Here is a 14,911-nt window from a genome sequence, read left to right as displayed (position 1 = left end):
ATTTGATTCTGTCTTGTGGTAGCCATTAGTGTCCATATATATTCTGGGTTTCTCTCCTTTCAGGCAAGTAGTAGCAGTACACTTCCCTACCCACTTGAAATTAGGTTGGTTCTGGAATGTGGACCAGTGACTACAATGAGCAGAAACCCCTACCGATCCTTAAGGAACATACAGCATGAGCAAATAATAAACGTTCCTTGTGTTAAACAAAGCATTGATATTTTGTGAGATTTACTACCATCACATAATCTAGTCTATCATGATTGATACAATGTCTTTCTTCCCAAACTCCAGGGGCCATAAGGGTAGGAGCTCTGTGTTTTGTGCCAGGCACATAATAGATGTTAAATAAAATATCTGCTGAATTAACTCTAAGAAAGGCTTTATCCATTAATCTCTTCTCATCTCCCCAAACTTACTTTCCCTTTATTCATTCATGTATTTGTCTGTGTAGTCAACATAGATTTAATTGGAAATCTTTTCAAAAGGTAGTAATGCAAACTAAATTTTTGTTGCTAATAGAGGACTGACATGTAGTATTATGTTCTCCTTCCATACATGAACATGCTTCTTTTAACCGTCAGTGGTTTCCTGCTTTGAGCTATGTTGATATTGAGTCTGTCTTAGGGAATCCAATTGCCAGATCTCTGTGACATATATGTATAAAAACCTGACTGCAGTCAAAGGGTACACTTGTCAGTAGTACAGCCAACTGCCTTATACAGAGGTTGAGCCAGGAATCTGGGTCCTTTAGCAGACATAGACTCTAACCAGTCTCAGCCCCACTTCAAAGAGTGTTGTAAAGTTACAGTCACTCCCAGCGATAGTAGTTCATATGTGCATGATGCAAGACCCTTACTTTTTGTGTGGGGTGTTTGCAGACCTCATCATCTAAACTATTGTGTGAAATTTGGGGTCCTAAGAACTCCAAGCGACAGGAAAGTTTTCTTATCAACCTCTAGGGTTGGTTCACCAAAGGAACTGAGCTGAGTATGTGGCCAGCCTGTGACCATAAAGCATGTCAGGATGAAAGATGGCAAAAGGACCACAAACAGTGTTGAAAACTTCAGTATTAACCTATTTCTAAAGAGTCTGGGTAGAAACAGACCATTTGAGAGAAATTTGCAAGCAGGGAAACTGGTGGAATCATTGAATATACCTGCATGCCAGTCAGCTCTGGCTGATTCTCTTTCTTGATTACAGCAAGATGCTAAAGAAATTAAAAATTTAATTCCCAAATGGGCATTGCTTTGTTTCTCTGCTCCAGACTCTCTGATCTCAATCTACATTTTCCTGACACAATATTTAGTCAATATGTGTAAATGGATCTGGGTTGGGGAAACTTCAGATCACCTGCCTTACTTAGGAAGGGTCAATAGCCACGTGAATAGAAAAGGGAAATTTTGTCAGTGCTAATTTAATGAGCATCCAGAATGACCTTCTGGTTAGAGCCTGAAAGGGTAGTAGTATTCCTTTCTGTTTTTTACAGTAGCCTAAATTTATGCTTCCAATGTTCTCCTTCTGCTTTGGAGTCAAACTCCTTTGACAGTCAGGTCTAGTTCTGATCCAGATTTTAGGGGGGCAACTGGCAAACCCAGTCAGTCTATGGTCTGGTGCTCTCTTAGTACTAACTCAGTAAGAAATAGCACAATGCAAGGGCATCGGGTGGCAGGGTGGCAAGGACTTCAGCCTAGATTTCTAGTTGAGGTTCCGGCTAAGCAGGTGGCCCTTGCAGGTGGCATGCCGTGCGTGTGTAACTGTGTTTCCCTTGTCTAGATTACTTTTGTGGCCAGTATTGTGAAACAAGTGGTGAAGGGCCTTTCAGCTTCATTTCAGCTGCTAAGTCCTGGCCGAGCGGTTTTGTTGTACCAGCAGTTTTACATCCTCAAGAGCTGCCTGCAGTACAGCAAGACTTTAGCTGAGTATATTAGGAACAACTACAGAGAAGAATTCAGGTAAGAAAAAGTCTGACTCTCATCTTCCACAAAATCCACTCATTTTTTATTTTCATGCAAAACGACAACACAGCCCAATAGTTAGAAGATTAAGCAGGAAATTCTAATGTTTGTTTTTAACATTTTACTTTGATAACACAGTTACCTTACTGTGGTAAGGCAGGATTTGGGGTGGGAGGGTGTCTAAGAACTATTGCCACTTGAAGTGCATTCCTAGGCCAGAAGAGACCAGTGAAGCATCAAAGCTCTCTGGGAAGAACTGTTTCTCATTCACTGTCTTTATCGCAGCCAGCATCTACTTCGCAGAACTGGTAATGATTTTAACATGTGAGTAACTGAAAGTAAGAAACCCTACTGAAGGAGACAATATAATTGGCTGTGAATTAACCCAGTCATTGGGAAAGAAAAACAATTGATAAGGGAGGAATGATGAATGCAGGAATTAGGGTTTTCTTTTTTGTTGTTTCATTTACCCTTCTCTTACATTCAATAACAAAACAGTAAGAAAGAACAGTAGAGCGCGTTGTTTCATCAGCCAGCTTGTTCTGCACCTCGGGGGTTCCTACTTCTATTTATAGGCCGGCAAAGCCAAATGCTCTTAGCGGTATAGCTTTGCATTAGCACCTTTAAAGGGAAAAACAAAACAAAATCCAGGTTGTGTCTAACTTAAGATGAAAAGGGTACAGCAGGCACAGCTTTGTTATTACTTTGGATGGAGACAAACATACATGGATGGGAAGGCATGTACTGTGGCCTAAAGATTTGCTTTAAACAATTGTACAGGCCAGTGTCAGTCCTGTTTTTCCTCCATGTGGTTTTATAGCAGAGGTTCTATTCTGGTCCCCATAAAAGGGTTTTGGTTGCCCCACTATGAGTTGGTGCCCAGGACCTAATTTTTTCCTCACTTTTTTTGAAGGAAAATTCATATAGCATGAAATTCACCATTTTAAACATTTTAAAGGGTGCAATTCAGTGGCTTTTTTATTTTTAAAGACTATTTTTTGACCCAGGCCTACAGCAGTGAAAGTATTGATTCCTAATCACTGGACTTCTAGGAACTGCCAAGACTTTATTATTATTTTTACTTTTTTGTTTTGGTTGCACCATGTGGGATGCGGGATCGAACTCAGGCCACTTGCATTGGAAGCACAGAGTCTTAACTACTGGATCACCAGGGAATTCCCTCAGTGGCTTTTAATACATTTCACAGTGTTGTGCAACCACCACCCCTATCTAATTGCAGAACATTTTCATCACTCCCAAAGAAGCCTGTTACCCATGAAGCTGTCACACCCCAGCACCCGGCAACCGCTAATCTACTCTCCGTCTCTGTGGATTTGCCTGTTCTGGACATTCCATACAAATGGAATCACACAACATAGGCCTTTGTGTCTGGTGTCTTTCACTTAGCATGATGTTTCCAAGGTTCATCCATGTTGTAGCATGGGTCACATAAATCAATGTCTTAAAAATAGTTATGCACATTTAAAAATCAGAACAATGGCAACTATAGTGTCACATGCCTACATGAAAATAGTTGGCCAGGGCTCAAAAGCAGCTGGCCTCTTAGGTAGATAATGCACTGTTCAGTTTGCCACTGTCTCCTCTCTTTGTCCCTAGTGTTATCCTTCCTACATGTGACACCCAAGACTCACATACAGAAATGTTGTAACTGTTCAGTTTGTCTGGGGTGGCGCCTGGGCACTGGTGTTTAAAATAAACTCTCTAGGTGATGCTAATGTGCGTCCAGGGCTGAGAAGCAATGCTTGAAGCCGTCCAAGAGTCTAGCTAAAGATTTTCTTACTTTTGTCTCTTCCCTGGTTTTTTCCTATAGTAGCTGATCCTTGCACAGTGTTGTAGCTAGGGGTGCCACACCCTACATAGCTGAAAATCCATATATAACTTTTGACTCCACCTAAAATTAACGAATAGCCGACTTTTGACCAGAAGCCATTCTGATAACATAAAGTTTATTAATACATATTTTGTATGTTATACGTATCTTATACTGCATTCTTATAATTAAGTCAGCTAGAGAAAATATTATTAAGAAAATCATATTTATTGATACAGGAAGTTCATGTTGTCTTTAAAAGATGAACTGTCTATCTATATGTATCTACATTAATTTGTCTTATATGGTACAAAGCACTGTAGATGTTACATATATTACAATCACTAGGCAAAAGAAATGAAAAGATAATGTGAAAAAGAAATTTATGTTTATGTACAGGCATAATGGTTCATGCATTGGTAACAAAGCAGCAGCAATATGATCACTTCATGGTAACCTGGCTTATACAATAATGAATGAATCGTAAAAACATGTTTATGGCACACACTATATTCATAATATACTATTGGAAGCATTGTTACTTAAAAAAAACACGTGTGGTGATAGGCTGATACAGTTTCTCCAATTACAAGAAAGAGAAGCATACTGTATGGTATGTAAGTCTTTGAAAACAAAGTTATAAACAGTAATATGAGAACTCACACATTATCAGTTTTATATTAAGCATCACCTCATGCCTACGTAAGGACAGGCTATCCACTTCAACACAGGTCTGTGCACAGTGTTCTACACCTATATTTATATACACTTACTGAAAAAAATCCAAGCCCAAGTGGATCCACGCAGTTCAAACCCATGTTGTTCAAGGGTCAACTGTACTTCACTGAGGCCGTGGGGACAAAGTCTCCTCTTCCCTCGACTTGGTCCTAGTGGGGGGCCAAGCTTCACTCACCCCAGCTTGACTCATTTCAACTCCCCACTGTGTGTGGCCTGTGAAAATGAGAGGCAGGAGCCTCAGCTCACACCGTGGTGAGGACAGTCCTAGCTTCCTTATTGATGCTTTGATAACTGATACATTATTAATGCAATTCACTTTCTTTGCTGAAGTAAAGTGCTTCAGTGAGCTGAAAGACTCACATAGCAGAGGTCTTCTAGGTCACAAATGGAGGAGATTGGAGGGTTAAGTGTTGGTAGTCTTGTGGGTTAAACTCCCACACTCAACAGCCCTATGCCAGTAAGTATGTATTTAATGATGTGACTGGTGTGAAAAGTCTTGTTTTTAAAGCTCTCTATTTTGTTTCTTTTTATGATTTGCAGGTACTTTATTCACATGCCAGCATTGGAAAAAAGGCTCCCATTATGTTACCCTATTACCCAACCTACCACTCAACTTTTCCATGAAGTTCTGAAATTGGTTGAACAGAAACAATCTGTGAAATGTTAATAAGAGTATAAAATGTTAATTGGAAGTCAACTTAATATTTATTAGAAATACAGCTATTCCTGTATTCTACAAAAAAGATCTTATTTGAAGGTTCCCTCAATACCTCTCTGAGAGAAGTCTTTAAAAAGAAACTGTTCAATACAATGACATAAAGTGTTGCTGAAGACTAGCATTTTTCCAAAAGAAAAAGTTTCTAAAGACATAAAAGAAACAGAAACCTATGAAGAGCAAGTGTACAAAGTGCACCTGATGAGTTTTGGTGTAATAATGGTGACTGGCATGAAGCCACCGACATATCCAAAAATATATTGTGGGGAGTGTAAATACTGGGCAACAGGATGACACCACCTGTAAAAATTCTAGTGATATAAATATTCATGGAAGAAGGAGCAGAAGAACCTAGGCATAGCTGTAAGAAAGGTCAGTTCCTCACTTACCATGGGGAAAGAAGCTTAGACTTGCTTCAACAAAATTAAATGCATTCTGCCACTCTTAAACGAACCTGGGGCTAATGAGAGCAGTCTCGTAGCGTTTCTATGAAAGAGAAACTGTGTATAAGCAGTTATGGCTCTTCCAGTTATTTCTAAAATGTCTTACTATATCTTATGGCAGTAAACTAATCCAACAAAAACCTTCACTTTGGCATCCCTGCTGAACTATTGGAGTTGGGTTTCTAAGAACTCAAGAACTGGCTCCTCCATTCACCTTACTTAAGGGAGAATCAGAGAAGAATCCAGCACCAAAAAAAGAGCTCCCAAGCCAGACTTGCCTGTGCTGTGCAGTGGAGAGAGAGAGTTAAACTCAGGACATCTGATTCCTGGTTCTGGCTAAGCCACTAACCGGCTATTTGACCTGGAGAAAGCCAGATCTCATTTCAGGGCCTACTCTACCATGTGAAAGGCTAGGTAGAACTTGTTCTCAAGTTGTCTTCCAGCTCTGACATTCTCTGCCTGTGATGAGACACTTCTTAGCATTCTGTAATGGGCAGTGCATTCCTCTGTTACTCTGGCTCAGTGCCTGGTTGTACATTGATTTCAACAATACTGTTTTCTTTGGACTAAGCATTTTCCTCCTGGCTGTCATCACCATTGCCCCAGAAAGTGTCTGAGCCTTCTGCACTGTCACCCATCCAAGATTATAAGTCTTCTAAGCTTTCTAATCTAGGGGCAGAAAGGGAGCAAAATGGTGTTTATGAGTGTCCCAGGCTGTCAGATGAGGGGTTATTCCCAAGAGATTGTTAAACAGGAGAATTTGAAAAGATTCTTAGAACAAAGGCAAGCAACACTTGAAACTGGAAAAATGATGGGACAGTAGGCTGACTACTGATGAGTGTGGAGCCTGCAGAATGACAAAAGGACTGACTCAGCTCTGCCTCGGCTTCCAGGCAGTGCCCTGGCCTTGGGCTAGGCGTGGCGAGGCTCTGGAGAGGGCTTGGGGGTCTCTCTCCCACGTGCCTTCTTGTCCATGTTGCCTCTTCTCTCCCATTAGTTTTGGACCTTGGCAAGTTACTTAACGTCTCTATTGCTATTGCTAAGTCGCTTCAGTCGTGTCCGACTCTGTGCGACCCCATAGACGGCAGCCCACCAGGCTCCCCCGTCCCTGGGATCCTCCAGGCAAGAACACTGGAGTGGGTTGCCATTTCCTTCTCCAATGCATGAAAGTGAAAAGTGAAAGTGAAGTCGCTCAGTTGTGTCCAACCCTCAGCAACCCCATGGACTGCAGCCTTCCAGGCTCCTCCATCCATGGGATTTTCCAGGCAAGAGTACTGGAGTGGGGTGCCATTGCCTTCTCCGTAACGTCTCTAAGCCTTAATCAAAACAAAAATATAACCTATCCCAGAGGGTTGTCAGATTTAAATGAAAAGGTATTGTGTAAGCACGTAGCATGGTATATGGAAGTAGTAAGGATTCAGTGCATGCGTGCTCAGTTGCTGAGTCATGTCTGTGACCCCATGTGTGTGACCCCATGGACTGTAGCTTGCCAGGCTCCTCTGTCCATGGGATTATCCAGGCAAGAAATACTGGAGTGGGTTGCCATTTTCCCCATTAGGAGATCTTCCCTACCGAGGGATCGAACCCATGTCTCCTGTGTCTCCTGAAATGGCAGGCAGGTTCTTTACCACTGAGCCACCCGGGAAGTTTTAGGTTTTGGTACTTATTAAACTACTATCAAAGCTGGCTGAGAACTTAGAGATTAGTAAGTACTGCCCTTATTTCCAGGACCAATTTGGGGACTAGCTATTATACTCAGCCCCTAATCTATACAGCAATGAAGAACAGATTCATTTCATTACTATACTGAAAATTCAGTTTTATATCAGCAGGAGTATGATTTCATTAGGTGACTATTTCTACTGCTCATCACCAAGGACTGTAGACTCTAATTGACATTCACAACACAAGAGCTGTGTGGGAAATATACTTCCCAAGGGTGGACAGAAAGATTTTCAGTCATGTAAACTTTTTTTAACCTTTGATTTAAACAGCTAATTACTAACTGATCAAGCAGACTTTGCCATTCTGTCCTTATAGTGTTCCTAATTGATTATAGACAGGGTGAGAATACACATATCAAGAGTTTCTTCATTTTAGTGAAATCTAGATAATCCAGAAACTATGTTAAGAGGGAAAAGCCTAAAGTCTCTCTGATTGATGATGTATTTTACTTATTTCCACACTGACTCTCACTCACTGGTAGTGCCACTTTTCGGTGTATAGAAATGCCTGAGTATGGTATTAAGTATGGTATTAAACATGCTATAAGGCATTTGCGAAAAGTGGTCACAGCTTGTTGACTGGTGATATGTTTCAGCCAGTGGCATTGTATTTTCTCTGAGGTTAGAATCACTTGTTTTCTATTTAATGTATTTGTGTAGTAGAGAGGTTTCAGTGATAAATGTAGAAGAGAAGCTGGAAATTTCTTTAAAAAATGAATTTAATGGGAATTTCTGAGCAAACTTTAATAGTATTAACTCACTCTGATTTCTTTTTGTTCACTATATTTACTTCTAAAATGCAATACTGACTTGTAAGTTCCACCTGAACTTGGCTCCCTGTAGGAGGAAGACAGTCAGCAATTCTTCATCCCATCAGACCAAGCCCTCTGTGCCTGTACATCTGTCTTTTGGACCTGAAGATTTTTACATTGAGAGGAAGGCAGAATGATTCTGGCTGGAAATAGGGGTGGTATAACCTTGTGACCGAGAGTCCAGATGCTTTGTCAGCAAGACCTTGTTTTGATTCTTGCCCATCTACTTGTTATCTGACTTTCAGCAGGTTATTTAACTTTTTTCAGAACTTCCATTTTGTCAAGCATAAGTTAATAGAAAGTCTACCTTAAGGGTTTTTGTGAATACTCATTCATTCATATATAAACAAATAGTTCTATGGCCAGAATACAGAGACAAACTATATGGCATTGCCATTTTCAAGTTCAAAATTATCAATATCTGCAATCTCATATGGTTCAAACAAATAAAAAACCCCTCAATCGATGGTAGCAATTATCCTAACTCTAAACTCTAGAAACACTAACTCACTTTAAGAACTTATACTTTAAATACATGTCATTAATTCTAATTTTCCAGGTAGTATGGCACTTTGCTATAACATGGCTTATTCTTGCACAGATTTGGGTGAACCTTAAATCATGTATTAACAGTTCAATTACAAATTATTAAGTGGGCATAATATAATTTAAAATGTTCAAATAGAATTTAAAATTTTCTTTCCTGCCTTCTGCCCAAATAAAGAAATCTGTTCTTCCACCAGTCAGCTCCTCCTCAGTGAATTTTACTTCATTCAGCCTACCAGTATACTAACGCATATATATGGAATTTAGAAAGATGGTAACAATAACCCTGTGTATGAGACAGCAAAAGAGACACTGATGTATATAGATCAGTCTCATGGACTCTGTGGGAGAGGGAGAGGGTGGGGAGATTAGGGAGAATGGCATTGAAACATGTATAATATCATGTATGAAACGAGTCGCCAGTCCAGGTTCGATGCACGATACTGGATGCTTGGGGCTGGTGCGCTGGGACGACTCAGAGGGAGGGTATGGGGAGGGAGGAGGGAGGAGGGTTCAGGATGGGGAACACAGGTATACCTGTGGCAGATTCATTTTGATATTTGGCAAAACTAATACAATATTGTAAAGTTTAAAAATAAAATAAAATTAAAAAAAAAAAAGTCAAAAAAAAAAAAAAAAGAGACAGTTGGGAGACCTTTGTGTTTTCTCCTTTCTCTTCATCCTCCAAACACAATCCGTCAGCAGCGCTTATTGGAAATTCCTTCAAAATATATGAATAACCTACTGACTCCTCATAATTACTCTATTTTTATCCAAACCTCCATCACCTAATGCAATAAACTATTTCATTACCTTGTTTTCACCCTGACCCTCCTACAAAACCCTTCTCTAAGGTGAGAGTGGACTATTCTTTTGAACAAGGAAATCAATACAATTTATGACTTTAAACCTCTTTTCTTCTCATTACCCAAGATGAAATCCAAAGTCCTTACCATGGCTTTCAGGACTCATGAACTTTGACTACCTTTGTGACCTAATCCAATCAGTCTTCTCATTCACTACTCCCTAAGCACATGGGCCTTTTATGGTTTTCCTTTAAACCTCCAAGTTCTTTCAAGGCTTGGACACTTGCACTAGCAAATGCTTCCCCCCCATCCCCCCACCCCCCACCGCGCCTCCAGATTGTCAAGTGTCACTTCAAAAAGGGCTTTTCCGATCACTCCAAAGTGGCCTCCCAATCACTTACTTCACTTATATTTGTTTACTTACTTATTTCCTGCAATGCAGGAGTTTAAGAATGTAAGCTTCATGAGGGTCTGGCCCGCATTCGTCTTATTCATGACTATATCCCAACATCTGGGATAGTGCTATCCCAATATCTGGCTACTCTACAAAGTGCCTAATCTATGCTGAGTTTAGCATGGGCTAAAGAAATATGTAGAAGGAGACCACAGACAGGAGCGCCAGCCCCAGCTGCCACATAACAGCAAACTCATGAAAAGGCCCCAAGTAAGACTTCTAGAAGAACCACCCAGGCAAGCCACAGAATTATGAGATATAATAAAGGGTTGGATTTTCTCCAGCTTTACTGAGGTATAATTGACTAATAAATCTGTAAGGCAGTTAAAGTAAACAATGTGATGACTTGATATTCTTGTACTCTGTGAAGGGATTTTCCCCACCCTCACCCCTCACCCCCACTCAAGTTAATCCATCCCTTACCTCCCATAGGTATCTTTTTTTTTTTTTGAAGGGCAGGGGAACCATTCAAGCGCTACTGTCTTAGCAAATTTCAATTATATAATACAGTGTTATCAGCTACGGTGACCATGTTACACATCAGGTAAACGTGAACGTGAAGTCGCTCAGTCGTGTCCGACTCTGCGACCCCATGGACTATAGCCTACCAGGCCTCTCTGTCCATGGGATTTTCCAGGCAACAGTACTGGAGTGGATTGCCATTTCCTTCTCCAAGGGATCTTCCCAACCCAGGGGTCGAACCCGGGTCTCCCGTATCGTAGACACACGCTTTACCGTCTGAGCCACCAGGGAAGTTTTTGTGTGTGTGTGTGTGTTTTTACACATCAGGTACTCAGACCTTATTCATCTCATAATTGAAAGTGTTTATACCCTTAAAAGTTTGGAGACGTACCAACCTCTCCCTATTTCCCCATCCCAGCCCCTAGCAACCACTTTCTATCTGATTCTATGAGCTTATCTTTAAAAAAAAAAATAAGTGTGATTTTAAGCCTCTAAGTTTTGAGGTGGTTTATTATGTAGCAATGGGTAAACAGAACAAGGACATTTTCATTTATTTTAAATACATTCTATCAATGTTAGTGTAATTCCAAATTAGATCATTTGCCACAATCAAGCACTCTAACCAGCATAAGTATTTTACTTATCTGTTCTTCCAACTTTTTTCTAAAAGTTGGCTGAGTGAGTGAAGTCGCTCAGTCGTGTCCGACTCTTTGCGACCCCATGGACTGTAGTCTACCAGGCTCCTCCATCCACAGGATTTTCCAGGCAATATTACTGGAGTGGGTTGCCATTTCTTTCTCCAGGGTATCTTCCTGACCCAGGGATCGAACCTGGATCTCCCTCATTGTAGACAGACGCTTTATCGTCTGAGCCACCAGGGAAGTCCTTAAAAGTTGGCTAAACATGGCTAAAATCATAAAATCATTTTCCCTTTTGTCATTTTAAATGGATTAGACAGTATCCCACAGAATTCTGATCCTTTTAAAATGGGATTTGTATTTGTCTAAGCACAACAGGGTCCACACTGTCACTGTCCCTTACTGGGGAGGAGCCCTTGGAATCTCACAGCACAAATAACAGCTGACGACTTCAGTGCTGACAGTGTATGATGAACACCAGGAGGACCAAGACTGCTTCTGCCTTCAACCCTTGATCTCTGAGCCAGTCCCTAGAAGGGACTGATGAGGAAGTTATACAACTTGGAGGAGATAAGGTTTTGAAGGTGTACTGGTTATATATCAGAGATCTATGGCTTCTGGGTTTAGGAAAAACCTTGGGGCAAAGGGTTTTCTTTCCTTTTGTTTTTCTATTTTTCTTTTCCTTTCTTGTTGTCTTCTACTTGGAAGGTGACTTTGCAGAATTAAGGGGCTAGAGGTGGAACAAGAGAAAAGAAAAGCAAGGTTAATATTTGCCCTAAGATTCTGAGAGGCAAAGGGGACCGTTAAGTTTCCTTCTGGGTGGTCCACTCCTTTGAAGACCCCAGGAGAGGTGTAGGATTTCAGGGCATAAGTTGTGCCTATAAATAAAGATGCTGGATTTGATGGAGCCACTAATTCCCTTCCTTCCTCTTTCCACTTGTGGTGGTGACGCAGACGGAGCAGTTAGTGGCAGTGGTGGTGACAGTGGTTAGTGGTGTGTTTTGCCAGCAAGGAGGATGGTAGAGGCTTCCCAGGTGGTGCAAGTGGTACAGAACCTGCCTGCCAGCGCAGGAGACAAAAGAGACACAGGTTCGACCCCCAGGTTGGGGAGATCCCCTGGAGAAGGAAATGGCAACCCACTCCAGTATTCTTGCGGAGAATCCCATGGATAGAGGAGCCTGGTGGGCTACAGGCCATGGGGTCACAGAGAATGGGACATGACTCAGTGACTTAGCAGAAGCAGCAGGGCAGTACAGGAGGTGGAGGGTGTAGATCAAGTGGAAGAGGGCCACTGTGGGGTTCTGTGGGCTATTCTGCAATATTAGCCATTATTTAGAACATTGGTCCTACATGGAAATTACTCTGTCTTCAGCACAGCTAACCTGCAAATGAATTTGGAAAGGACTCATTTATAAAGGGAGTATTTTATATCCTGGGGCTTCACAGGTGGCTCCATGGTGAAGAATCCACCTGCCAATGCAGGAGACATGGGTTCTGTTCCTGGGTAGGGAAGATCCCTTGGAGAAAGAGATGGCAACCCACTCCAGTATTCTTGCCTGGGAAATCTCAGTGACAGAGGAGACTGGTGGGCTACAGTCCATGGGGGTCGCAAGAGTCAAACACTACTTGGCAACTAAACATTTTACATCTATTCCCAACTATAACCACCAGGGGGCAAAATTGGACAAGGAAGACAGAAAAACAACTGCTCTAGGAGTTTTGATTGATAAACTTTTAATTCCTGCTGATCTTCAAAATTAAATTAATTTTCGTTGTCAGCCTTCTTTAATATGTACTAACATAAATCTAGGTGTGAGAAAACTGTTCTTTTGTGCTCAGTCGCTTAGGTCGTGTCTGACTCTTTGTGACCCCATGCACTGAGGCCCACCAGGCTCCTCTGTCATCCTCTGGGGGATTCTCCGGGCAAGAATCCTGGAATGGGTTGCCATGTCCTCTGCCAGGGTATCTCCCCGACCCAGGGATCGAACCTGCAGCTCCTCTGGCTCCTACATTGCAGGTGTATTCTTTACCAACTGAGCCATCTGGGAAGCCCCCATATGTTCTTATAAAATCAGCACAAATGTATATTTAAAAGTTTACAAAATTAAATGTAAATTAATATCAATGTCACATGTGATGTTTTGCTCAAACTTCACCTCTGCTCGCAAAATGAAGATGGTAGAATATACCACAAAGGCCCTTAAGTTCTTCAGTCTCCTGGCATCACATTTCACTGTGCTCTTCTGAACTACTACGCATCTTTACGTACAGGCCACGCTAACCTCGGACTGTCCCTTCGCTTGAACATTTCACTATGTTTGAAATCTGCTTGTGTTCTTTTTTTTCCCCAATGTATTGCTATTTTTTAAAATTTTCTTTTAAATTAAAAGAAAAATTTTGAAATATGGTTGATTTACACAGCCACAGTGTTATTTATTTTTTGCCACGCCCTGCAGTATGTGGGATTCTAGTTCCCCAACCAAGGATCAAACGGTGCTCCCTGCATTGGGAAGGCAAAGAAGTCTTAACCACTGGACCACCAGGAGAGTGCCTGCTTCTATTCTCTTTTTGGCTGAGAACACTCAAAGTTCCCCCACTTAGGGACAAACAATGGCCCAACATAAACAATGCAAACACAGGCATTCCACTGAGGTAAAAATGAAACTCAAAACTTGCTAAGAAACTCCACAGCCTTTCAAGCTGAAGTTCAGACCCCAATTTGAGAGGCTCTGCTGCAGAGGCTGAAGGGCTCACCGTGTTTTAAGTATGGTGACTTAACATCATGGTGTCCCTGGATGGTTTACGCTTTTTTCCCCCAGCACCTCTGCTATATTTTCAATAGTGTCCTCATTTGGATGATAAAGTAATAAAGTTATATCTGTACCCTGGTTAGAAGCCAGGCTCGGTGTGGAATTTTAGGATCAGGAAAGATGTGTGCCTTAGCAGTGGGAGTTAAGAAGCAAAAGTTAAACCTACTTAGAGAAGCTTCTCGGGCTTTGTTGAGAAGCATATCCAGTCTAATGTGAGTAAAGCTTTGGGGGTTCAACCCAACTTTTGACATGTTCTGATCTTTTGTGACTCAGAAGCGTCAGGGGTTCCCCTGACTCCCCCATATTAACAAAACACCACCTCAAAACACAGGCTGTAAGAAAGGAAATATTAATACATAGAGTGAAAGGTTTCATCACACTGAGGATTCTCTGATATTTGAGAGCATACAAGGTCATTTTTGGGTAGGAGGGGTGAAACTTCTGAGAAGGCCACATTTACTCAGAGGAGCTGGAAGACTGGACCGCAGTTTTGTAAGTGTATGATACATAATTTGGCTAGCATGATGCTTTGGGCTTGCTACACAACAAAATGATTCCTCGTCGCCAAGTCTCAAGACCAAATTCAGCTGCCAATGAGACTTCAGATGGTTCTGTGTTAGCAATAATGAAAAGATGCCACAAAATAGTGATTTTTAAGGAAGCGGAGAAATATTTCTCTAAAATGGCCTATAGACAAATTTGCTGAGACTGGTCTGTTGAAGTGGATACTAATGACAGCATTCTGGCAACTCTGAGTTCTCATTCCTTCAGATGACGACTATTATTAGCATTATTTCATATTTATCAAGCCCCAACTGGAGCAACTTGTCATAATGGACAGGGAGAGAGAAGGGGAAAAAAGCACCATCTGTCCTTGGCATATGTGCTGGGGACACTCAATGTGGCGACAATGTCTAAATGTGGTCTGTCAGAGGTTTGGGAAGTTTCACACAATTTTCAAGGATCTCGCCATC

At 41.4% G+C, this 14,911-nt stretch overlaps 1 protein-coding gene and 1 long non-coding RNA gene across 2 annotated transcripts in view; one reads left to right on the top strand and one right to left on the bottom strand.

Moving 5' to 3' along the window:
* The window catches only part of C5H12orf56 (chromosome 5 C12orf56 homolog), a 76,669-nt gene extending 70,838 nt beyond the window's left edge, over positions 1-5,831 (top strand). Inside the window, exons 12-13 of the mRNA XM_027542436.1 lie at positions 1,777-1,955; positions 5,068-5,831. Of these exons, the coding sequence (XP_027398237.1) occupies positions 1,777-1,955; positions 5,068-5,194 (306 nt within the window). The 3' untranslated portion in view covers positions 5,195-5,831. The remainder of the gene's footprint in view (positions 1-1,776; positions 1,956-5,067) is intronic.
* A 5,973-nt stretch (positions 5,832-11,804) lies between these two features.
* The window catches only part of LOC113892922, a 29,114-nt gene continuing 26,007 nt past the window's right edge, over positions 11,805-14,911 (bottom strand). The window contains exon 3 of the long non-coding RNA XR_003511174.1: positions 11,805-11,857. This is a non-coding gene — a long non-coding RNA (uncharacterized LOC113892922). The remainder of the gene's footprint in view (positions 11,858-14,911) is intronic.

Source organism: Bos indicus x Bos taurus, chromosome 5 (genome assembly GCF_003369695.1).
Source record: "Bos indicus x Bos taurus breed Angus x Brahman F1 hybrid chromosome 5, Bos_hybrid_MaternalHap_v2.0, whole genome shotgun sequence".
Classification (NCBI taxonomy): domain Eukaryota; kingdom Metazoa; phylum Chordata; class Mammalia; order Artiodactyla; family Bovidae; genus Bos; species Bos indicus x Bos taurus.
The sequence above is the reverse complement of the archived record's forward strand: the minus strand, read 5'-3'. Positions and strand labels throughout refer to the sequence as shown.